The 26,776-nt window shown below is 46.8% G+C and overlaps 1 protein-coding gene across 1 annotated transcript; it reads left to right on the top strand.

Annotated features, from left to right (window-relative positions):
* Nucleotides 1-11,428: 11,428 nt before the first annotated feature.
* Nucleotides 11,429-13,295, top strand: LOC147854092 (auxin-induced protein PCNT115-like). The gene is made up of 5 exons (XM_087331821.1): nucleotides 11,429-11,785; nucleotides 11,860-12,060; nucleotides 12,404-12,576; nucleotides 12,672-12,774; nucleotides 12,866-13,295. Exons 1-5 carry the CDS (start codon nucleotides 11,567-11,569, stop codon nucleotides 13,205-13,207), a joined length of 1,038 nt encoding a protein of 345 aa, XP_087187947.1. The 5' UTR covers nucleotides 11,429-11,566; the 3' UTR covers nucleotides 13,208-13,295.
* The last annotated feature ends 13,481 nt before the right edge of the window (nucleotides 13,296-26,776 follow it).

Genomic DNA, 26,776 nt, shown 5'->3' with positions numbered 1-26,776 from the left:
GTAAAAGCTATATTCAAAACAATATAAACACGTTGTTCATACAACTATGCTCAGTAGCACTATTTATACAAGTCCTCGTGGGACTAACAAAAGTACTGCGTACTTCAATGCTCACACGAGCATCTAACACTTACTACAAGACTATAACTGCCTAGTAGTCTAAACTAATACTACGCTTCTGGTTACCAATTGGATCCGGCTAACCGGCTCCCCAGCTCACCAGCTCTGTTGCTTGTCGGCTCGATTGCTCACTGGCTTACCGATCCATCTCGCTCACTGGCTCAGGCTTATCCAACCGATCCGGCTCCAATTGAGCTTGCCGCTCAACACTCCCCCTCAAGCTCAACTTGAGGTTGGATCCTAGTGTTAGCCTCTGTGGCAGTCGGTTCTTACAACCGACTTCTCCTGGCGTCGCTCCGCCTTGCTCGCGCTCCTCGTCCGGTCTGCCGCGACCCTTCTAGTTGTGCGCGCCTCGACCTTCTCGGTCAGCATGTTTGCTCAATAGGCCCCTCTGAGCTCCTTCGCTGCTATGACTCCGGCACTTGCCAATCCGTCGGTTCCTCCGCAATGGCATCGACTTCCGCTGCATCTGTCTCTGCTTGGCCTCTAGTTGATTCAGTTCATCCGGATCTGTTTGTTGATCCAAATCAGCTGTCTCTGATTCGTTCCAGCTCTTTTCCGAATCGGTCACTCCCGACTCGTTCCAGCTCTTGTCTGAGTCGGTATCCTCCGACTCGTCTTTCGGTTTAAGGCCCTTCACCACATCAGACTATGTCCGGGTCTTGGCCTTGCTTCCATCCTCGGCTTCTTCAGCCGGTTCACCGAAGTCGAATTCTTCATTCGACTCCATATCTCGGTCACTGCCGCCGTGATGATGATGATTAACTCCGCATAATATGCCCTTTTCTTCCTGCGTGCGCACTTCTTCTTTCCGGTTGCCTCGGTCCTCCTTGACCTTGCCACCACTGCCGCTTGTTCCGACTTGTTCGGATGTGCCGAATTTCTTCGTCGACCCGACTTCTTTTTCCTCCTTCTCTCCCCCTATTCAGGTTCTTCCCTTACTTGTGTCAGCAACAGTTTCTTTGCCTTTGCCCGTTCCGGCGGTGTCTTTGCCCCTTCTTCTCCCCCTCAAGTGCGGCACGTCGAGATGCTGAACACCAAGCATGTCGGTAAAGTGTTGCAACTTGTCCGATCCGAGCGGCTTGGTGAAGATGTCGGCAACTTGCCGATCCGTGTGAACATACCGTAGTTCAACTTCACCGCTCAGGACCCGCTCACGCACAAAGTGATAATGCACTTCTATGTGCTTCATTCGAGCATGGAACACAAGGTTCTTGGTGAGCTGCATGATGCTGATGTTATCACAATAAGTCGGGATTGGGGTCGGTACCTCGATCTGCAAGTCTCGCAGCAGTCACCGAAGCCAAATGGCTTCGCAGGTGGCAATGGTCGCGCCCCGGTACTCAGCCTCAGTGCTTGACAGAGCCACTGTTGGTTGCTCCACGCAATAGCTGCGCTCCCAAGGGAAAACATAAAACTGGAAGTGGATCTGCGATCCGATGCATCGTCGGCCCAGTCGGCATCCGTGTAACCGACTAGCTCTTCTGTTATACCAAGCTGGTATAACTGTCCCCGGTCCTTCGTGCCGCTTATATATCGCAGTATCTGTTGCGTGCACAGAAGCTACTCCACGGTCGGCTTCTGCATGAACTGACTTATCATTCCGACCGGATAGCTGATGTCGAGTCGCGTGATAGTCAAGTAAATAAGGCTTCCGACAATTTGTCGGAACCGTTTCTCGTTGCAGGCCGGTCCGGAGTTGGGACGAAGCTTCTAGTTCCGGTCCAAGGGTGTGGAGACAAGTCGGCATTCTCTCATGCCGAACTTGTACAGCATATTCAAGACATAATGTCGTTGTGAGAGCAATATGCCGTCGGGGGTTCGGATCACCTCGATCCCAAGAAAATAATGAAGGTCCCCCAGGTCCTTCATCTCAAATGCGTCCAACTACTAGGACTTCACGCGGTTGACTTCTGGAAGACCCGGTCCTGTGATGACTAAGTCATCAACATACAGCAGGATACATACCGGACCGGCTGAGCCTTGCCGGATGAACAACGAAGAGTCAAACTTGGAGGCTGCAAACCCCATCTTACGCAACCGGTGCGTGATCTTTGCATTCCAAGCTCGGGGGGCTTGCTTCAAACCGTACAACGACTTCTTCAGCCGGCATACCGCCTGTCAGGAACAATACTAAGATAGAGAAGGAATTAGTACTAAAAGAAGTATTAGTACTAAGAGAGGTGAAGAACTCTCGAGAGAAGGAAAGAGTGAGTGAGAAGGAGGGAGAGAGAGAGAGAGAGAGAGAGAGAGAGAGAGAGAGAGAGAGAGAGAGTGAGAGAGATGATAAGAAAAGATATATATTATGTGAAGAAAATGTACAGTAGCTAGGAGGCTTAAGACTGGCGTTGAACCGATTTGGTTCGAAGTAATGCCTTGTGCCTCCTTTTATAGTGTTCTAAGGAATACTCCTGAAGTTTCTAGAATGTTCCAAAGAAATCTGGAATATACATCAATTATAATAAAACATAAATGAAAATAATATTTGGGTTCGAGTCTTGCCATATCATGACATTATCCTCCCTTTAAAAGGACGAGTGTAATGAGTCGTTTTGGATTGAGGACCCGGTTTGTCTGGATATTGACGATGGAAGTCTTCAAGAAGAGCACGAGCATTGGTGACATTCTCTATCGGTTCCCAAGTACGCTCGCTGGGACTATATCCTAGCCAATCGACTAGATAGTAGAGCTTGTTGCGAACAAGCTTGGAATCAAGGATGGCGGCAACCTCGTACTCAGGTCCATCTTCAAGCTCGATCGGGGGTGGAGGCTGTGTAATACGTCCTGGGATGGTGCTTTCTTGATAGGGTTCGAGGAGAGAACTATGAAACACCGGATGTATCCGAAGTTGTGGAGGTAGATCAAGACGAAAAGCGACATCATTAATCTTTCCGATAATACGGAAAGGACCTAATCGCCGATAATCCAACTTCTCGCATGGGCGAGTAGTCTTGATGTGTCGTCGGAGTAGCCATACCCGATCTTCAATGTTAAAACTAGATGGGAGTCGATGACGATCCGCATAAACCTTGTGTGTTTGTTGAGCTTGTTGGAGATGAGTAGATAAATCCGCTTGTATCTTGCATAACCTCTCCAAACAATCCTCTGCCCAAGGATTTGTGGACACCTTTGGGGTTTCAAGTACACACCACCGGGGGTGACATCCCGTATAAGCATAAAATGGTGTAATTCCGTGGATGCGTGGATAGAGTTGTTATAGGAAAATTCGGCGAAGTGGAGAATATCTGCCCAGTCATCCTGATGATAGCTGAGAAAGCACCGCAGATACTGCTCCAGCGTTTGATTGGTTCGTTCGGCTTGGCCGTCGGTTTGTGGGTGGTAGCCGGAGGAGAGGTTACAAGTGACCTTGAGCATGTTAAAAAGGTGCTTCCAGAATTTTGACACGAACTGGGGTTCACAGTCACTGATGATACTATCAGGAAGTCCATGATGCCGACATACTTCACGCATGACAATTTTGGCAGTGTCTTCACTAGAGATCTCCTTAGTACATGGCAAGAAATGAGCCATCTTCGTATATCGATCGACCACCGTTAGAATCGCATTGAACCCCTTAGAGACTGGAAGATTTGTGATGAAGTCTAGAGAATTGGATTGCCACAGCTTGCTTGGAATTGGTAATGGTTCTAATAAACCATATGGATGATGCCTTGGCATTTTCACTTTGCAGCATGTATCACAAGTCCGAACAAAATCCTCGACAAATTGTCGAATACAGGGCCACCAGAATGATCGTTGTACTAAATGTAGTGTTTTAGTACTACCAAAATGCTCAACTGTATATGTGTCATGACAGTTTTGTACTACTTGAAGGCGGCAAGAACCATTAGGAACATACAAAAGTTCTTTAAAGAAGAGTAATCCATCATGGTATTTGAATTGCCGATAGTCCCTACCTGGTGGTTGCGACTGTGAACACGATGCTCGAGAGGGATCAATTTGTGCTAGTATACCTTGGGCGACCGCATTTGTCTTCAAGTCTTCATGTATGGTATCGATAACGTGGGAATCCATGGGCATGTCAAAGATCTTTGTTGCTTGTTGTCGTGCCGGTCCCAAGATGACTTGTCTTTGGTTATCGAAAGCTGGCTCGCCGGGACGGGGTGCTAGATACGAACGTCGTGATAATGCATCTGCCTTACCTTGGTGCTTCCCCGGACGATATGTAATTTTGAAGTCGAAACGCGTGAGGAAGTGGGCCCACCGAGCTTGACGTCGATTCAACACACGAGCATCCTGAAAGTAGGCAATGTTCTTGTGGTCACTAAATACGGTGACCGGATGAGAGGATCCCTCCAGAAAATGCCTCCATTGCATAAAAGAATCCACTATTGCCAATAGCTCCTTATCATGAATTTCGTAGTTGATTTCGGCGGCGTCAAACTTGCATGAGTGAAAAGCCACTGGATGCAGCTTCTCATCATTCCCCTGTTGTGACAGAATGCTCCCCAATGCAAAATCCGATGCGTCAGCTTCGATAATAAATGGTTTTTCCGGATCGACATGAGCTAGAATTGGAGCCAATGTAAATGCCTTTTTAAGACTCTCGAAAGCCACGTCCGTTTCTTCAGACCAAATGAACGGTTGTCCCTTCCTGGTAAGTTGTGTGAGAGGTAGAACGATCTTTGAGTAATCTTGTATGAGCTTCCGGTAAAAATTGGCAAAGCCTAGGAAGCATTGCACATCCCGCACCGAACGTGGAGTCTGCCATTCTACCACCATTTTGACCTTAGTTGGGCCCATGGAGATGCCTTCTAACGAAATGATGTAGTCGAGAAATTCCACTTGGTTGCACCCGAAACTACATTTTTCCAGCTTTGCATACAGACCATGTTCTCGAAGTCGTTTTAGTAGTAATAGTAGATGAGAATCATGTTCTTCTTGGGTCTTTGAATAAACCAGTAGATCATCCAAATAGATGATCAAACAATCATCCAATAGATCTCGGAATATATCATTAGCCATGTGCTGGAAGATTGTCGGTGCATTAGTGAGGCCGAACAGCATGACCGTATACTCGAAGTGCCCATATCTGGTGTGAAACGCGGTCTTCCATTTGTCTCCTGGTCGGATCCGTACGAGGTTATATGCTCCCCGTAAGTCGATCTTCGTGAAGAACCTGGCACCATTGATCCGTTCTAAAAGACTTGAGATAAGGGGAAGAGCATACCTATTCCTGATTGTAACCTTATTCAGGCCACGGTAATCTACAACAAGACGAAGCGATCCATCCTTTTTCTTGACGAAGAAAATGGGCGCGCCGGCTGGAGATTTCGAATGCCGGATGAAACCATTTTCCAAATTCTCCTCTATATAGGCCCGAAGGACTTCCAGCTCGGTTGGTGACAAATTGTAGATCGGTCCCCATGGCGGCTCTTTTCCCGGTTGTAAATCGATGGGGAAATCGTACGGTCGATGATGAGGAAGTGTGTTGGCTTGTACTTTATCGAACACATCGGCGTAATGACGATACTTCTCGGGAAGTTGAATGGTGGATTCTTCTTTAGTGGTGCTGGAGGGGTTTACTGATATTGCAAAGAGGAACATTTCCTCCTTGCGCCCTTCTTTACGCAACTGACGTAGCGAAATGGTTGCCATCTTTTGAGTTGACCCTTGGGTTTGTTGACACCGGATTTCTCTTGTTCTCCAATCTATGTCTGGGTTATGTAACTCGAACCACGGTAATCCTAAAACTATGGGATGTTCTGGGATACTAATAATATTAAATGATACTACACATGCTAAGTTATCTAGGACAATATTAATGGGCTCTGACTCTTCTATGATATTTCCGGAAGCAATGGGACGTCTATCAATGACTACTATAGAGGTTGGACACTGGAGTTTTCTTAGGGATATCTTATGAGCTTGAGCAAATTTCTTATCCATAAAGCAAGAGTTAGCTCCGGAATCTAGGAGTGCTAGGACATGTACTGGAGGGATACTTTTAGTACTAACTATTACTTGGGCTACGAACACATCACTAACTTGCTTAGAGGGAATGGAACCGCTAATGGGCTGCACAGATCTAGGGCTGTCCAACCAAACAGCTCCTATTTTGGCTGGACTTAGTCGTTTAACTCTTCTTCTAACTGACTAAGGACATCAAATCTGTTTGCTAGATCTGGGCTATTAGTACTATTAGGACTATCAGATATCCCTACTGAAATAGGCTCGGGTTTAGTACAATTAGAACTAGCGACTATTTGGTTTACCTGTCTTCTTGGCCTATGGGGGCAATTTATTGCAATATGTCCTGGTCCAGTGCAGTAAAGACATAGTCGATTTGTACGGTGTCGCTGCTTTTCTTCTTCGGATAATGGCCCTCGACGACGTGTAGTGTCAATCTCCATCAGAGTCGGAGTATTCGCTGGAGGCACATTATATGACTCCCTCAGAAAAGGTTTTGCTACCACTGAGGCGTAGGTGGGCTTTGATCTTGCCCTCGGCATCTGTAGTTGTCGTTCCGAACGTCGCTCAAAGAGGCGGTTGTCACATCTCACCGCACGACTGATTGCTTCTGTTAAGGACTTTGGCTCTTCGGGGAAGGTCAAGAGTAAATCCTTGACGTCGTTGCGTAAACCATAACGGAATTGCTCCATCAACGCTTGATCATCACTCACTCTCTCTCACTCACTCTTTCCTTCTCTCGAGAGTTCTTCACCTCTCTTAGTACTAATACTTCTTTTAGTACTAATTCCTTCTCTGTCTTAGTACTGTTCCTGACAGTTTGAACCGATTTGGTTAGAAATAATGCCTTGTGCCTCCTTTTATAGTGTTCTAAGGAATACTCCTGAAGTTTCTAGAATGTTCCAGAGAAATCTTGAATATACATCAAATTTCTATAATAAAACATAAATGAAAATAATATTCTATGTATTACAATGTATAGTCTAATGGTCAAGAGCTCGACCCATGCAGTATAAGGTCATGGGTTCGAGTCTTGCCATATCATGACAGGCACCTCCGTGTGCCGTGCATCCCCTTCTTGTGTTCAGCATTGCCGATGTTGAACTTCGGTTACTCCTCATGCACGCGTCGTTAGCCCTCGCCCGGCCAGATCGTGCATCGCCGGTTCTCCGCGTACTGGTGTCCTCCGTGCCCGAGGAAGATCTATAGTAGCCCGCTTGGCCACTTTCACCTTGCGTTGTTGCCACCGGTATGGAGCCTTCCGCTTGTCGTCATCCCCTTGCCCCCACCAGCTTGTTTCCTCGGGCTTGGCTTGCCACGCCAGTCGTTGCCACTCCGACTAAGCTGCCGAGATCTCAGAAGTGGGCGTGGAGGATCCTTCTCCGGCCCTTGATCTTGTTTCTGGTCTCCATCCCACGTGGTTCGTTTACGCGCGTGCGTGTTATCATTCCCGGCACCTCCGTGTGTCATCCTCCGCCTTCCTTGTTCGGCATCGCCTGTGCCGAACATCGTCCCGTACTCGTGCTTCGCTTTGGCCCTTGATAGCCATATGCACGTCTTTCGTTCCACTTGCGGGCACATGACCTTTCCGGCTCGGCACATCGCTCCTTAATCGGGTGTCCTCGGCAGCTTACCGGAAAATCACCCTTGCCGCGTCTCGGCCCGCATGGCCTCCTTCATTCATGTAATGCCTTGGATGGTCAGTGCTTCTGTTGTTGCCGCCTTCGTCTCCTTCCCACCACCATCCATTACCCTCAGTCTCACCTTGCCCTGTCGGCCGAACAATCGGGGTCTCCGGGCAAGTGTGAAGGATCCTTCTCGGGCCTCCGTTTTGTTGGATCACTAACTCTCGTACCAAGCGCGTTCGACCTTTGTCTTGCCAACTTTGCTGGTCGGGTCCATATCTGGTTCGTGTCCACCCCACTGACCTCATACCTCCTTTCGCTCTGCTTTCCGTCGTCCGATCATGTTCTCTTGCCGCCATCGTCCTTCTCTCTAGGCCTCATGCCGGCTCTTGTTGTCGGCTGCCGGAGTCTCCGGATCGGTGTGAGTGTCTTCGTGGGACCTCCCCCTTGCTGTTTTCGGTTGCCCAGCTTGCCGCTGCCACTGTTCTTCTCTCTGGGTCTCACGCCGGTTTTCGTTGCCGGCTGACGGAGTGTCTAGAACCGGTGTGTGTAAGGTCGCAGCAGCACCGCTTGCCGTTTTTCCCGACCTCCGTGTTGGCCTCTTCCGTTGGTCACGTTCACCTGTCGCCACCATTCTCTCCTATAGGACTCACGCCGGCACTCAGGCCGACTGCCGGATCGGTGTGAGGATCTCCATAAACCGTCCATCCACAGTCCTTCGCCTTAGTCCCCTCGTTGCCATCGTTCGTTACTCTAGGTCTCACGCCGGCTCTCGGTCAACTGTCGCAGTCTCCAGAACCGGTGTGAAGGATCCTCCTAGGGCTTGTTGTATCTTTGACCCTTATCCTGGGTCATTTTTCTCCGCAAGCCGAGAGCGTGGCTTGCTCCACACCCTCTCCCGTGGTACCAACGTACCGTGTTCCTGGCCTCTCCGTAGGCCTACTCTCTCCTCCCTCCCGGATCGGTTATTCGGAAGTTTGCCCCGCCCGGTTCTTGTCCAGGTCCATCCGTCATTCTCTGGATTGCCAGGTCCCGTTCTCCTGCCGCCACCATCAGTATCTTGGTCTTACATCGGATCCGATGCCAACCGCCGAAGTCTCTAGCCCGGTGTGAAGTGACCCATAGGACTGGACTTCGTTCTCCACTTCATCCCTTGTACTTCTCCCGAACTCGTCATCTCTCCTTGTTGTGCTCCCGCCTCCATCTTCCATCTCTTTCGGTCTCACGTTGGCATGCCGGCCGAACTGTCGAAGTCTCCGGTCAAGATGTGGGGACACTGATTTCGTAACGACTCCCGACGACTCATCTGGGGCCATCGACCCTTTTAGTGGTGTTGTGGAAAGCATCTGCTCCGTGATCGATCAAGCCCCGCTTGGGCTTGATTCTCCAATGTCTGGAGTTTCGGCTCTGATGTCGATCCTGCCGAACTCATTCCGTACCCTTGATCATCTTCTTCCCGATTCTCGACCTTCGCTCGGCCGGTCTTTCTCCCCATGTAAAAGAGGGCGGCTCGTCCCACACCCTCTCTCATACCAGCACTGTCGTTCCCTGCTTGCCCTCCGGCTCGACCACGTCTGTCTCATCCGTGCCCCGTTTCCTACTGCGATGTCGCGTCGTCGCATGCCACCTTCGTTTCGCACCCGGGTGACCGCGCTTTGTGAGGTGCTCGGAGCTCCTCCTCTTTATGCTACACGGTCGAGCCGGAGGTGAAACTCGTGGGACTCCGTCCCCGTTGTAACGGTCGACTCCCTCGACCTCGCCCATCTCGATGCGACGCTTCTCAACTCTCCTTCACGAAGTCTTCGGCCTCGAACTCCATCCTCCCTTGCCGCCCTTCACGTCGGGTTCACCAAAGATGTCGCGGATATCCACGCTTGCATATTGGATCCAAGCAGAACCACTACGGTCATGGAGCAGGAGGGGAGGAGTTGCCGGGGACCCGAATCTTCCGGAGATTGCTACGTTGCCGGCCGTTCGATCTCGGATACTCTCTGGATGCGACCGGTAACCACACGAGAAGCGAGAGAGTGCGCCCTCGTCCTCGCCGCCCCTTTCACCCGTATGTACAAGGGGGCCAAAAGAGGCACGGTAACCGCGACCGTACACACCCACACACCCATATACACACCCGGTTACAACCGGCACCTCTACACCGGCGACCACACATGCACCCGCTCTCGGACCCTACGCTAACCAGAGACACACACACACCTACACACGCACCGCTCGCTACAATACCAATTCCACACGGAGGGGAAAAGGGAGCTTGCACCGTAGGGCCGGTCGGGGAGCTCTTGGGCTCGTCCGCGCAACGAGACCCTCGTACAAGGCACGCCTCTTCCAGAACGACCGCCTCCTGTGCCAAGCTGCCTTTAGGGAGTGCACGTGCTCGCTGAACCGAGTGGAGTCTTGCGCGCCAAGGAGGGAGACCTGCCAACGAACCACCTAGCGCGCAGGCTTTGCATAAGCGGCAGAAGCCAGCACCTACACACACACTCGTAGACATGTCGGACAACGGAGTGCTGAGAGCTAACGAGTAGGAACTCAGGGAAAGCATAGACAGTCCGCACGCCACCTGCCACAACCAAACACACCACCTACGCATGCACATAGAAGACACCGAAACCCTAACAAAAAAATAGAGACAACACACACTCCAAGATGAAACCCTAACAGAGAATAGAGAATAGAGAATAGAGAATAGAGAATAGAGAATAGAGACTAAAGAAAGACGTTATACACAAAAGTTCATTAACACTAATCGGAACCTCAAAACGAGGAACAAAACTGTTTGGGACCCAACGGGTGGGAACCCTTGTACAAGAAGCGTGCCCTCCCTTTTATAGAACAAGGTAAGGGTCGCATGACTATGTGGGATAAATCCCGTGATACATGGGATCGTCCATCCCGACTTTATTGCCGCTCAACGTCATAAAGTTGCCCCCATTTCCCTATACAAGTTTTACAAGAGTGGGTGCACATGGCGCACCTTACCGATTCCTTTGATATTCCTTGGTTTCTCACTATGGCCCGGAATCTTCACGACAACGGTTGTGTCTGTTACGCTTCCGCAAACGTACTGTTCCTTTTACATCCTTCCTTTGCGTCCCTCAAGTCTTGTACTTTCTTGAGAGGCCAACCCCTTCCTCATTCTTGACCCTCTTCTCTTTGACCTTCACCTCGTAGTTTTGGCACACAATTTCTAGTAGGCCCATCTTCTCTTCCACCGGGTCATTCCACTTGGTCACCTTTTGTCAGCTTGGTACACCTCTTCTTTCTGGATCTTCACATGTGAGGGGCTCCCAAGCATGGCCAACCAAAACTCCTTCTCTTCTCGGCCCCTTGCTTCACTCCCTACTCAGATTCTAGTTGATGGCCACGTCTCTTCGTCCCCTTATTCTTCCACGCTTGCACACCCCTTCTTGGCACTAGTGCACCCACTTTTCCCACACTTGGTGCTCCACATCACGACAACTTAAACAAGAATGCGTAAAATACAATTCCATATAACTTCATCTTGATCCAAATCACATTCATTCAATCCTATGCACGTACTGCATGGGTTTCGATGATCAAGAAGTCGCACAAACTGATGAGAAAGGGTAATGGAAACCACATTGGAAGGTGAACGAAGTTTGTTTCAGAATAAATTTCAGATTTTTTTTGACGGTTCTCTTTCCCTCTCAAATAAACAAAATTGTGTATGCTTCTGTTCCACGTATTGGGGGGGTCAAAGAAGCATACAATAACCAAATACTTGCTTATCACTCTGTGACTAGCTGCATTTAACTGAGAGGCGGCGCTGGATTGTATATATTTGTGAGTTGGGATCGATTGTTCCATACAAAATACGAGGATTGAAAGAGTGATCGGTTACTGTAGGAGCAGCTATGGCCAATGTGGAGGTGGGCAGAGTGAAGCTTGGTTCCCAAGGTCTGGAGGTCTCGGAACAAGGGTTGGGCTGCTTGGGCATGTCCGCCTTCTACGGGGACCCCAAGCCTGAGCATGAGATGATTGAACTTATCCACAATGCCATCGACTCTGGCATCACATTCCTCGACACATCTGATATGTATGGACCTTTCCTTAATGAGATCCTTCTGGGCAAGGTGAGTTGCTTGCTCTTCATTACCATATCCAGGTTTTGGCTGTTTTGGAAGTTATCCGTTTGTTATTGTAATAGGCTTTGAAAGGAAGAAGGCACCAGGTTCAACTTGCAACCAAGTTTGGGGCTATCATTGAGGATTATGGAAATATCCGGGTGCGAGGAGATCCAGCATATGTGCGCTCGGCTTGTGAGGCGAGCCTACAAAGGCTGGATGTAGATTGCATTGACCTCTACTATCAGCATCGAGTCGACACGACTGTTCCAATTGAAGTCACCGTAAGAATGAAATCTGTTTGCTCCAATTGAAGTCAATGGGAGAATTCTTCCTTTTGCATCCATACTTTTCATAGTTTAGATAGGTGTAAACCGATCTTTGTTACCATACATATACACATACACCTATAACTATAGATCTAGATATAACACAACATATACCTGTAAGTATGGATATAGATATTAGTACAGGTATAAATCTAGATTTACAACTACAACTACAACTACATGTTCATGTGCATACGCATATACATATGCATCTACATGTACATATACATATGTTTTTATTAATTATTAGGGTATGTTTTGCTCACTATTGTATGCAACTGTTATATATGTGAATAAGGTTGGGGAAATGAAGAGGCTGGTTGAGGAAGGCAAGGTTAAGTATATTGGGCTTTCTGAGGCTTCTGCATCGACCATTCGAAGAGCCCATGCGGTGCATCCCATCACGGCTGTTCAACTTGAGTGGTCTTTATGGTCCCGTGATGCAGAAGAAGACATAATACCCACTTGTCGGTATGCCCTCGCTGAATGTCTTCTTCCCATCATGAATGCCTGAATTTCTAAAAGTATGTCACTGACAAAAGCTTTGCCTTTATGTCGATCACTAGAGAATTGGGTATTGGCATTGTAGCTTACAGTCCCTTAGGTCGAGGTTTCTTTTCCCTTGGAGCAAAACTTCTAGAGGGTCTTAATGACACGGATTTCCGAAAGGTAGCCTCTTTGCATTGCAGTATAATAGGTAAAACGCAAAATGTATCCTACATGGGGATTTCTAATGCATTAGATTTTTGTTGAAGTGAAGATTGCACAGCCGAGGTTAGTGGGACAAAATTTAGACAAGAATCAAAAGCTATTCTTGGCGTTGCGGGAGATTGCATTGAGAAAGGGTTGCACAACGGGTCAACTCACTCTTGCATGGGTTCAACATCAAGGAGATGATGTTGTAGCAATCCCTGGCACTACCAAGCTCAAAAACTTTGATGAAAATGTGGGCTCACTGCGACTCAAGCTCAGTAAAGAAGATATCATTGAGATCGAGTCGCTCTTTGATGTCAATGCCATAGCTGGAGACAGATATGGAAATATGAATTTGACTTTTGTGAATTCTGACACACCTCCCCTTTCGTCTTGGCAAGTCCCATAGCTTCTGATAATGTTTCTTGCACATGGTTCATTTGTACATCTTCCGAAATCATCGTAAGCCTATTGCATTGGAACCCAGCATATCTCAACTGCTTTAATGAACATGCGTGTTTTTTTTATTCATCAATTACTTTTGTATAGATGAAAACAATGTCATGTCATATTATGAAAGCAAAATTTCTCTAGATTTGGGCTTTGTTTTTGTGAATTTCAACAATTGACGATATTGATTTATCGTCATATCTTTTAAGTCTAGGTAAGAATCATTCATATTTGTTGGGAAAGAGGATATCAAAAATCTAATAGACAAGCACATACAATGAAATGAAATCGTTTTGTTTCCCCCTTGAGTCATGTTATCAACAATGTCAAGATCCAGAAAAAATTCTTTATCATCTCGGTGGAACCACTGAAGTTTGAACCATCAAGTTTACAACAAACTTGGTTTCACGTGAATAACATTTTCACGATACATCTGGATATCGGCATTCAAGGTTGATATTTGGAGCACATCTCCTTCCAATTACATCAAAATAAACCACCATCAAAATCCTTGTTGTTCTGGTTCTACCTTGATGTAGCACTAAGAAGGTAGGAAGGTATACTTGTATGTGTGAGTAGTACTTGAAATCCATGTAGAAGAGAACTCTTCTACGTGAATCAGTGCTAGTTGAGATCAACGGTGTCTCAAGCTTCCTCCACTTACTGTCCCTTGTGCTCTTTTTGATCTCTCTCTCTGCTTTTTTATTCTTAGTCTCTCTCTTTTTCATGTTGTTTTTAATCTCCCTGTTTTTCACTTTGTTTTTCAGACAAAGGGTTTTTTTGTTTCCTTTTTGTTTTGTTTTCTTATTTTCTTAATCTAGCACTCGGTATGGTATATGAACAATAAGTAAAATGTAGTGCAACAATTACACAAATAGAACCTACCCTTTTGTTTATTGCCTTTTAGTTGTGAGTTTCTCTTGAGTTGAAAAAACCGCAGAATATTAGCTAATTTACAAGCATTGGCACATTGTATATAAACTTGCAATAATTACCAAAACACCCTTAGCTTTTGTTTTGTTTATGACCCTAAATGTGCATAAGTTTTTATCATCTCCTCAATTTTCATGGTCAACCGTAGAAAGAGAGAAAAATGCAAGTAATGAAGCATATAATTGCTTGAATACAACACAATTGAGAAGGGGAAGGTGTGCATTGTGGCCACATACCAAGCCCAAGAGACGACCTTAAATTTAACAAATGATGTTTCTTTTGTGGATACTATCAAATGGTGTTGTAGGTTATTTCTAAAGTTGTTGAAATGATTAAATATCATATTGATACGACTATCGCGATAAAGACTTAGATAAAATGAATAAGGAAAGCCACAAATGTCACAATCATAAACATTTATTGGGTGTGTGGCAAACTTGGAGGACTTGTCATGGGCACAAAGTGACGAAATGGTCGAAAGTTCAAACTATTCTATGTATCGATAAAGATGTGTCCTAACCTTAGATTGGAAAATAAAGCAAATAGTTGAGAATCTAGAACGATAATAATCAATATGCATAAAAAGATATGAAGAATGAAAAGATATTATTTCAAGTTGTTAGAGTAAATGGTTGTCGTAACTTAAGGTAGAGGTCCAAATCTCACTTAAGACCAAAAATAAATACCATATGGAGGCCATGATGTTAAAACAAACTAGACACGTTGAACCAAGTCCCATGCATATATATGAATGCACACACAAAGTCAAGTGATGGACCAGAAAGCTCCAATGTTTTATAGAAGGTCTAGGGCCTAGGATAGTGTTTTTAGGTTGCTTTTCTTTTTCATTGATAGGTGGATTTTTGTTTTCTTGGGAATCTTGCAGGTCAAGGATGGAGGAAATTTAGACTGGGGGTTCAGAAAGTTGACTTTGGAATCATGAGTTTTTAGAATTTATGAGGGTATGATTGGTTAAAGGAGATTAATCTGACGATGCGTGATTGAAATACAAACATGTCTCTCCTCCTAACTCACCCTCAAATACTTTATTCATAACTATGAGTCCCTACAACCACTCAAAAAGAAATTCTACATTGCCAAAGAGCAAGACCCTTTATTTATTGTGTTCAATTTGGTATGTGAATCGACCAACTTATAATATACCGACATTTGAACCACTTCAAGTGGCATGGGTGCATGATGAGGGTCACATTCACGATTTCAAAATACAAGTTGTGATAGAAAATTTACAAGTTAGGATATTTGCAAGCTCCAAGATAAAAGTCTCACAACGAATGGCCGAGGAGAACGCGGAGCGCCAAATGATCGAGCTCGCGTTAAAACAAACGGTGGAAAGCGATGATGAGGATCAGTTAGCCAGAGTTGGCAGGCAGAGGAACGCCGGTATACGCATAATGGGGATGGAACTACCCCCATTAAACACGACCCTTGTCGAAGTTCATAGGGAACTCGCAAAGGTCAGTATGGGCGCCAAGGATATGGCGATTAAAAATAAAAATGTCTGGAAAAAGGTTAAACAAACCCAAGCTGAGCTACAAAAGGCCAACGAATGCATCACGGAGTTGGAAAATAACGCGACTACAACGCAACAGGCAACTCCACCAACAACCAATGTCGTTGAAACCCCTAGGGAAGAAATTGAAGCTCAGACCGCGATTGCCTCGAAAGCAAAACGGGTCGTGCAACTAGCAGAATCAGAGATTGACCGTCTCCGTGCCGAACTTCGCCAGTCCTCAAACAGAGAAAAGGACATCTTGGCCAATGGCCGAAGGGCAGTAAAGACCCTTGAAGAGAAACTCGTAATGGAGACAACACAACACACCCGAATGAAAGAAGAAAATGCCCAATTACGGGAGGAAGCAAAAAAATCGGAAGCGGCAATCATGAGACTCTGGGCCTTATTGGAGAAGAAGAAAGCATGGTTCGACGAGCAGCTGGTTGGAGAGGAGGAGAGGAGGCATCAACTAGAAATCCGCTTGAACAATGAAATGGGAAAACTGGAAGAACTACATTTGAAGGAATCTCAGCTCTTGCCAGGAATGAGGAGCAACGGTTAGTCAAGAAGAAATTGCAAACCTCAAGAAATCCGTAGAAGAAGCAGGAAACCGTTGCCAAGCCATAACAGACAACGTGCACATCCTTCTGCAAACGAATCGGGAGAGGTTTACGGCGCAATTAAAATTGGTGCTATTCAAAGGATGGATGGCGTGGGCTACACAAGCGGCGGAATTGCTACGTACCGGGCGGACTAGGAGAACCGAAGGAAAGACAACTGAGGGTTCTACAAAATCAATGAGGAAAGCATTGCGGCAGTACGCGGGGACCTAGCGTAGGACTATCGCACGCTAGTGGACCAACATTCTGAGGAACTCGCGCAGCTACTAGATGATTTTGGCGAAAGTTAGGAGGACCTGTTTCACCAGATCACGCAAGCCAGCAACACGCGAACAAATGAGGAATCCATCGCGATACCAATTCCGGATACTACCGAACAAGAGGAACCTCAGCCCACGTCACCGGAAATTACCACTACGGTGAACAGTACGGAATGGTGAGCGGAGCCCCCTGTAATACCAAACAACGAAAGCGCCGACCAAGAGGAACCCCAACCACCGGAGCATACGCTTACGGATGACATTACAGAGGATGTTCCGGATCAAGAGGAACCCCAACCCCACTCTCTAGAGCGTACAACTACGACAGACATTGCGGAGGAAGGTACAGACGAAACAGAGCCGCGACCTACCGCAAGCCGCGGACGGCTGGACCAACTCCAATAGCCCAAGAAGAGCCAACAGAACCCGGACCGCCCACACAGCAAGCCAATGACACCATGAGAAGCCCTCCCGACCAAGCAGGGGAACCACAACGATGCGCCTACGGGCCCTACGCTGTCCCCGGACCTGGACACTGTAGCATAACCAAACATCAGGGCTATTTTGGAGGAAGATTAAAGGGGTGGTTCCGACGTGCCATGGCACTGTCCCACATGTGTGCCAGGTGTTGTCTGTCGGAATAGTAACCGATAGACAAGAGTCCAGTAATATAGAATAGAGTAATATTGTAACGCATGTAAACGGTTCACGCGGGAAGCATGAACGGCTAAAAGACCCTGCGTATATAAAGGGCAGAAAACCTCTAATAGAGGTAGCGTGTAATTTGGAATGTAAAAGGCGTATTTTAATAGAGTTCTATCCTCTCTAATTCTTGTGCATATCTGTGGCTAATCTATTGTGTGTCTGTGATTCTTGGGTGGCGTAGCGCAGTCGTAAGAGTGTAGGTGTGAGTAACAGTGTGGTTGCTAGTCCACTGTCTAAGGAGTTCGGTTGTAGTTGTCTCCCTTATACGCTACTAGGATACGGGAGGTATGCCACTAAGTATTACGCTACAACGATACCATTCGTGGCAACACAGTCACTTCGAGGTCTAGGTCGAAGGACTGACCGTAGACCGTGTTCCTAATCAGTAACAATATGTCAGCGGCACTAAAGACATGGCGTTGCTATATCGGGCAGGTGTAGCCGAACAATTAGGCGGCTACATGAATGCCGATTGGGCTGGAAATGCCCACGACCCACGATCGTAGATCCACGTCCGAATATGCCTTCTCATTAGGAAGTATGGCGATCGCGTGGAGTAGTAAGAAGTAGTCGCCAGTAGCACTGTCGAGCACGGAGGCCGAATATCGAGGGGCGACTGTCGCTACGTGCGAAGTCATTTGGCTGAAGCGGCTATTACGAGACCTGCATGTGGAGGTGTTTGATCTGACGAAGATCTATTGTGACAACCTCATCAGTAGTATTTCATGCCTGGACCAAGCACATTGAGGTGCACTATCACTTTGCTGCGAGCGGGTCCTTTCAGGTGAAGTCGAATTGGTGTATGTTCCGACGGATCGACAAGGTGTCTACATCTTCACCAACCCCCTTGGTCTGGACAAGTTGCGGAATTTTTCGGGTGAGCTTGGGCTGCGTCACCTTGACTCGCCGAACTTGACGGGGAGAAAGGAAGAACAAGAACAAGAGTAGGAACAAGAGTGTGGAAGGAGCGGAATTGACCGTGATGTGGAGTTAGATGAAGAATTCGATTTCAGGCCGGCTGAAAAAGCTGAAGAAGGAAGCAAGGGGCCTAATCTTAGGAAAGAGCCGAAGACAGCCGAACAAGAAGTAAGTAAAGCCAAGATCAAAACGTGGTACAACATTTTCAAAGGCCTGAAGATAGAAGACAAATTGGAGACACCTAATTCGGATGAGAGCGGAATTGAATCGGAAGAGTTTGGTTCAATCGGAATGCTCGATTCAGACATCATGAATCGACTAAGGGCCAAGCGGAGAAAAGCGCAGCGGAAGAGGTGCCAACACCGCGATAGCGAAGGAGCTGAGAAGGACCAAATGAGTAGACAAGCCGACCGAAATGGTCGAGGCGCGCGTAGGTGGAACCTCAAGTAGAGCTTGAGGGGGAGTGTTGAGTGACAAGCTCAACATTGGGTGCGTAACACGGTGCGTAACCTAGTGCGTAGACTGGCTGCGTAAAACAATATGCATAACATGGCCATATCTATGCGTAAACCGAAAGGCCGTAAGAATGATATTCTTCGTAAGGAATAGTTTTGGGAGTAAGTGTAGTAGGCTCATTTATGAGCAGTCAAGTATTGTCAGTACTTGTGTCAACCCGATTTAAGGGCATGTATAAGAAGTGCTCACTTAGCACAAAATATGTACAAAGTGTTATTATTTTGAAATAGAATTGAGTTTTCTGTTCTCTGTCTCTCCCTCTCCATCTCTGCATTTTCTATGTTTTACCGAACTATCATTTTCCGAACTGTGTACTCTGTGTTTCACATACGCTTCTTCACATATATTCTTTTATACTTTCTCCTTTTTCTGCCTCTGTTGCCATCAGTCTTCCTTGCTTGTATCTGTTTATGATCTTCTCTCTTGAAGAGTGTTGATTTGTTCCGCAGTACACGACAATGTTCCCAACATCTGCTATCAGAGCTTGAGGTTCATTCGATTAATCTTCCCTTGTCTATCCTACCTCCATCAACAACTCTTCCTCTGTACACCGTGAAGATCTCGGTTGACAACTCTCTACAAAATCGTTCTCACAAAGAGAAACAATGGCAAAATTTGCACTCCACTATTCTAAATCACCATTGAAGTGAGCCAATCGGTTGCACCTCAAGCTGCTCAGAGTGAGATTTCGCATCAAAAGATCTGCCTTAGTCGTACTACATTGGATTAGATGACAATCGACTAGGTCACCTAACGCTAGCCACTCACTCGTCATAATCACTCATAATAGTCAGGGATCCAGGAACAACCCCAATCGATGCCTCATTTGGCCGAAAGACATTCGGGAAGACGAGTGTTGATTTGTTCCGCACTAGACGGCGTTCCCAACTCCCCACCACCAGGATCTCAGATTGTCCGAAAGCTGACTTTTCCCTGGAGAAGGTTAGTCAAGCGCCATCTAACTTTTGCAATATCTTCTCGAAGTCGGAGATGTGGTCCGCGACAAACTTACTACACCCATCCGTTCCGATCGGTTCTTCCTTCGTATCCTCCGGACATCCCTTGATCAGGATGTCATCCAAGAACAACATGGTAATGTCTAGGATTCAGTCCCTCAAAACCTTGTTCATTGCATTCACCATGTGCGCCAACAAATTGGTTCCTCCTTGCGGTAGGGCGCACATCCAAACTAGGCCTAGAGGGGTTTGCATCATTGTTATATCCCTACTCTGCATGGCAAGTTGGAATTGGTCATATCCAGAGTACAAGTTGCCGACTAAGTAGATGGACTTCCCCATGAAGGCCTTCGCCAACTCATCAATTCTTGGGCCAATCCCAGCATTCTGAATGGTCGCCTTATTGACAGGTTGCAATTCTTGAATGGAGCACATTGCGTCATTCTTCTTCGGCATCGTAAACTACCGATTCGAGTATGGGGCGCTTCATGTCTCCAAGATCCCCATCTCTACTTTTTGTTTGAGTAGCTCCATCATCTTTGGGATGTGAGTTCTCGGTACTAGAATCAGCTTGAGATTCTAGTGTACGTACAATACCGTTAAGATCACCATAGGTTCCACAATTTTCGGGTCAACGCACCAGATCTCCTCCAACAAGAATGTGAAGGCTTTCCTATGCCTTTCACGCATTCTCCAAAACCGGTCTTCTTTTGTCGGTGGTAGGAAGCCACCCCTACTGATCTTACTCTCCCACGGTGTCTTGTCGGTGAACCGGTCTCCAATGCCAACCGGATCTCGTAAACTCGGGTCGGTCGTGACCCTTTTCATTCGATCTTAGATGTCCTCCGGCAAGGGAGCCCCGACTGGCCTTACCTTCCGGTCTGTAGTCTTGTACTTGGTGTGTACTTGCGTGGTCCGATCCGACGTAATTATCTCCCCGAAGTCCACAATGACTTCGCACATCTCGATAAAATTTACTAGAACGACCCGGTCTTTGCTAAGATCCCCTTCGAAAATCTTCTCGATTTCTCCAAGATTGTCGTTGAATGAGACCGCCTCCATGGCACCACTAATCTCGTCCTCAAAGCCTAAGGCGGCAGATGCCTTCAAGCATCCTTCGACCTGCTTCTTCTCCCGGCCTCTAATGCCGGTTATGGTACAACCTCCTATTGAGAATCAAGCTCAACATAGTGCAACGTGTGAACACACACTTGAGTCAAGGTCAAGAGTCAAACCACTCTCTACACGTTAAACTATGTGTCATAGAATATGATTCTATTACACATAACTAATGAGTTCCATATTCCCAATGACTATGAGTCTTCACATTCCTCAAGTTTCTAGAGAGAGAGAGTGGAAGTTGTAGTGAGTTAATGAAGAGAGAGGGTGACCTTATATAAAGCACCCTCCTCCTACTTTATACTAAGTTGGTTGTGACTCCTTATTATGCTAAATTTTGTAATTCTTATTCTACTTATGAAATATACACCTTCTTCTTGAGTATTCCTTTTCTACCTATCTTCTGTTCTCTCATCTCTCCTCTAATTCCTCTCACACATACACATAACACACATCTCTTATGTTACACAAGAATCATACGATTCTTTACATGGTATCAGAGCGATTTGGTAGCTCGATCTAGCCCACTCGCCTCATCGTCATCGTGTGTTGTGCTCTACGCCGACGTTCAAGAAGAACCGGCTCATCGCTATCGTAGTGCGACTACATAGCTCGTGTTCGAGAGAGAAGGAAAAGAAAAGAAGGAAGAAATCTAAACCAACAATGAATACTCATATGGGGAGCGCTCTCCCTAGTGAGAAGTTGGATCGCAATAACTTTGCATCTTGGGAGTACAAGATGCAACAATACCTTGTCGGCCAAGGCTATTGGAGCTACATCAAAGGAGCACAAGAAAATGGACCCAACCCGGAAGACGCCGACTATGCAACGTGGGAGCAAGCGGCAAGCCGAGTGATGTATGGCTTGGCAACATGTGTTCATGACCACATGCTCGGGTACATTCGAGAAGCCAAGATACCGAAGGAAGCATGGGAGAATCTACGCAAGATTTTCGCCACCAACACTACCGCGAGAAAGCTTCAACTTCGCCAAGAATTGAACAACATTCAACAAAGGGACATGTTTATCACAAGCTACACCTTGAAGATCAAGGAGTTTTGTGATTTTCTTGGCTCGATAAGCGTCAATGTGGAGGATGACGAAATTGTGCTAATATGCCTCGGTGGCCTTGCACCACGATTTGGCGCAATGAGGACCGCCGTACTAGCATGGGAGAATCCGCCCTCCTTCTTTGATATTCAATCCACGTTGTTGGTCGAAGAGAATCATGTTTGAACAAGGAACAATGCCTCGGAAGGGCAAATGTTGTACACGCATTCGGACGAAGGAAGAGGACACGACTGTGCAAGAAGAGGCCGATTTGGCAAAGGACGTGGCGGACGAGGTGGACAAGGCCTGATTTACAAAAACAACTCTCAATTACGGCAACAAGATGGAGGCCATTGAGGAACCTTTGGAAGAAGGGGGAGCCACCATTCTGGTTCGAGTCGACAAAACTCGATCGAATGCGGATATTGTGGAAAAATAGGCCATCGTGAAGAAGAGTGACGAAAGAAGATGCGCGAGTCGGCGTCCACAAGCCGACAACTCACGAATTACGCCACCAACTCCGACTACGACGATTACGGTGAACTATTCGTGATGAGACATAGAGCAAACTCTATGTCAGCTTCTACAACAACCTATCTTGTGTTCTCTCATCTCTCCTCTAATTCCTCTCACACACACACATAACACACATCTCTTCCGTTACACAAGAATCATACCCAATTCTTTACATGGTATCAGAGCAATTTAGTAGCTCAATCTAGCCTACTTGCCTCATCGTCATTGTCTGTTGTGCCCTACGCCGACGTTCAAAAAGAACTGGCTCATCGCTATCGTAGTGCGACTACATAGCTCGTGTTTCAGAGAGAAGAAAAAGAAAAGAAGGAAGAAATCTACATTGACAATGAATACTCAAATGGGGAGTGCTCTCCCTAGCCAGAAGTTGGATTGCAATAACTTTGCATCTTGGGAGTACAAGATGCACCAATACCTTGTCGACCAAGGTAATTGGAGCTACATCAAAGGAGCACAAGAAAATGGACCCAACCCGGAAGACGCCGAGTGACTATGCAACGTCGGAGCAAGCAGCAAGCCAAGTGATGTATGGCTTGGCAACATGTGTTCACGACTACATGCTGAGGTACATTCGAGAAGCCAAGACGCCGAAGGAAGCATGGGAGAATCTACGAAAGATTTTCACCGCCAACACTACCGCGAGAAAGCTTCAATTGCGCCAAGAGTTAGACAACATTCAACAAAGGGACATGTACATCACAAGCTACACCTTGAAGATCAAGGAGCTTTGCGATACGCTTGGCTCGATAAGTGTCAATGTGGAGGATGACGAAATAGTGCAAATATGCCTCGGCGGCCTTGCACCACAATTCGGCGCGATGAGGACCGCCATACTAGCATGGGAGAATCCGGCCTCCTTCTTTGATATTCAATCCATGTTATTGGTCGAAGAGAATCATGTTCGAACAAGGAATAATGCCTCAGAATGCCAACTGTTGTGCACGCATTCGGATGGAGGAAGAGGACGTGGCCGTGCAAGAAGAGGCCGATTTGGCCAAGGATGTGGTGGACGAGGCGGACAAGGCCCGATTTACAAAAACAACTCTCAATTACAACAATAAGATGGAGGCCATCTAGGAACCTTTGGAAGAAGGGGGAGCCACCATTCCGGTTCGAGTCGACAAAACTCGATCGAATGCGGATATTGTGGAAAAATGGGCCATCGCGAAGAAGAGTGTCGAAAGAAGATGCGTGAGTCGGCATCCACAAGGTGACAACTCACGAATTACGCCACCAACTCCGAGTATGATGATTACGACGGACTATTGGTGATGAGAAATAGAGCAAACTCTATGTCAGCTTCTACACCAACGTGTCTTGTGTTCTCACTTCTCTCCTGTAATTCCTCTCACATATACACATAACACACATGTTACGGGCATGACCATATAATATACAGTAGTGAGAATTTACACGTAGTATTCTATACACGCGGGCATGACCATATAATATCCTATGGTGAGAATTTACCGTAATATTCTATACACGCGGGCATGACCATATAATATCCTATGGTGAGAAATTACCGTAGTATTCTATACAAGTGAATAGAATACTACGGTAAATTCTCACCACAGGATATTATATGGTCATGCCCGTAACAACACATCTCTTCCATTACAAAAGCATCATACCCGATTCTTTACATGGTATCAGAGCGATTTGGTAGCTCGATCTAGCCCACTCGCCTCATTGTCATCTTGTGTTGTGCTCTACGCCGACGTTCAAGAAGAACCGGCTCATCGCTATCGTAGTGCAACTACATAGCTCGTGTTCGAGAGAGAAGGAAAAGAAACGAAGGAAGAAATCTACATTGACAATGAATACTCAAATGGGGAGTGCTCTCCCTAGCCAAGAGTTGGATCGCAACAACTTTGCATCTTGGGAGTACAAGATGCACCAATACCTTGTCAGCCAAGGCTATCAAGGAGCTACATCAAAGGAGCACAAGAAAATGGACCCAACCCGGAAGACACCGACTATGCAACGTGGGAGCAAGCGGCAAGCCGAGTGATGTATGGCTTGGAGACATGTGTTCATGACCACATGCTCGGGTACATTCGAGAAGCCAAGACGCCGAAGGAAGCATGGGAGAATCTACGAAAGATTTTCACCACCAACACTACCGCGAGAAAGCTTCGACTCCGCTAAGAGCTAAACAACATTCAACAAAGGGACATGTACATGACAAGCTACACCTTGAAGATCAAGGAGCTTTGCGATACGCTTTGCTCGATAAGTGTCAATGTGGAGGATGACGAAATAGTGCAAATATGCCTCGGCGGCCTTGCACCACGATTCGGCGCGATGAGGACCGCCATACTAGCATGGGAGAATCCGGCCTCCTTCTTTGATCTTCAATCCCTGATATTGGTCGAAGAGAATCATGTTCGAACAAGGAACAATGCCTCAGAATGCCAAATGTTGTACACGCATTCAGACGGAGGAAGAGGATGTGGCCGTGCAAGAAGAGGCTGATTCGGCCAAGGATGTGGTGGACGAGGCGGACAAGGCCCAATTTACAAAAACAACTCTCAATTACGGCAATAAGATGGAGGCCATCTAGGAACCTTTGGAAGAAGGGGTAGCCACCATTCCGGTTCGAGTCGACAAAACTCGATCGAATGCGGATATTGTGGAAAAATGGGCCATCGCGAAGAAGAGTGCTGAAAGAAGATGCGCGAGTTGGCGTCCACAAGGCGAAAACTCACGAATTATGCCACTAACTCCGAGTACGACGATTACGGCGGACTATTCTTGATGAGACATAGAGCAAACTCTATGTCAGCTTCAACATCAACTAGTGCCTCTGGTCTGGAAGATGTATGGTTCGTCGACTCCGGTTCTTCGAACCATATGACGTCCCACCAAGAGTGGTTCCGAGACTTGAGGGAGCCGGATCGGCCCGGTTATGTTGAGACCGGAGACGATACCACTAATCTAATTCGGCATGTCGAGAATGTCCCATTCGGGAAAGATGGCGAACAAACTTGCATCAAAAATGTATTACATGTACCCACGATAATGAAGAATTTGGTCTCAGTCAGCCAGATTGTGGAGCAAGGGATGCAAATTCGATTTAACCAAGGTGGTTGCTTCATCGAGAAGGAAGGCCAACTCATCGCACGGGGTTGAAAGGAAGGTCAAATGTTTATCCTCGAGTCAAACGAGGTGAAATCGGCCATGTATGCAAAGGGCCTCAAACCTGACACCGACATAGAGCTATGGCACAAGAGGATTGGCCATATCAACCTTCAAAAGCTCAAGGCAATGCAATCTAAAGGAGTCATCATCAGACTCCCAACCTTTCATGAGAGAGAGATTGAAGGCGTATGTGCGGGTTGCCAGTTTGGCAAGCAACATCGGCATCCCTTTCCGAAGGAGAGGAATGTAAGCAAAAGCGTACTCGACGTAATTCATTCCAATGTATGGGGACCGGCTCAAACGGCAACATTCGGCGGATGCCGATACTGCATGACCTTTATTGACGACTTCTCTAGGCACACTTGGATCTACCCGATGCGGCAAAAGAGCGAAGTGTTCAGACACTTGCAAAAATTCCAGAGTGGAGTCGAAAAAGCTATGAGTCAACATGTATGGTGCCTTCGATCAGATGGAGGCAAGGAATATTTCTCGGATGAGTTCACGGCGTATCTACGGAAAGAAGGAATTCGGAGAGAGTTTTTGTGTCGACATATGCCAAAACAAAACGGAGTGGCCGAACGCAAGAATCAACACATCCTTGAAGTATAACGGGCCATGATGAACGAAAAGCACGTGCTGAATTCATACTGGGTAGAAGTGGCTAACATGGCCGTATACGTCATGAATTGGTGTACGACATCCGACGTGCATGACCTCACGCCGCACGAGAAGTTTTTCGGAAGGAAGTCGGGCCTATCGCATGTTCGGATATTCAGCTCCATTGCGTATGTGCACATCCCCGACAAAAAGCGACAAATGCTTGACCCGAAGTCAGAGAAATGTATTCTCATCGGATACTCACTGGAGCAAAAGGGGTACAAGTGCTACAACCCCTCGACTCGAAAATTTCGCGTAAGTCGAGACGTCATTTTTTACGAGTCCGCATCCTGGTATGCACCAGAGATAGCTTCATCTCCGATTCTACTCGACCCGGAATCCGCCGAACAAGAGATAGAGGATGAAGATTGCCTTACGCACATGTTCGAAGAAAGTCCGATCACGACCCGACTGAGCGGACCACAAGAGCCTTCGAGCAATCAAAGCACATCTCGACCGAGTCCGAAGCTAGACAAAGGGAGGGCCAAAATGCCGGAGTATGAAGACGATCATTTCGACGGCATCGAATCGACTCACTCCCTTGATAGTGAGTTCGAAGGCCTTGACATCCGGACAAATGGAGTGAAGAAAGCCTTAGAA

This window comes from Azolla caroliniana, unplaced genomic scaffold (genome assembly GCF_043228905.1).
Source record: "Azolla caroliniana isolate FFs.n. ecotype wild unplaced genomic scaffold, voAzoCaro1.0.p SCAF_16, whole genome shotgun sequence".
Lineage (NCBI taxonomy): Eukaryota > Viridiplantae > Streptophyta > Polypodiopsida > Salviniales > Salviniaceae > Azolla > Azolla caroliniana.
The sequence above is the reverse complement of the archived record's forward strand: the minus strand, read 5'-3'. Positions and strand labels throughout refer to the sequence as shown.

Bases quoted from the DNA above. Each gene is read 5' to 3' on its own strand.
- LOC147854092 (XM_087331821.1), top strand. From the start codon at position 11,567: ATGGCCAATGTGGAGGTGGGCAGAGTGAAGCTTGGTTCCCAAGGTCTG. The intron at 11,786-11,859 runs GTGAGTTGCTTG...TTATTGTAATAG, and splicing joins ATGAGATCCTTCTGGGCAAG to GCTTTGAAAGGAAGAAGGCA. The intron at 12,577-12,671 runs GTATGCCCTCGC...GTCGATCACTAG, and splicing joins GACATAATACCCACTTGTCG to AGAATTGGGTATTGGCATTG.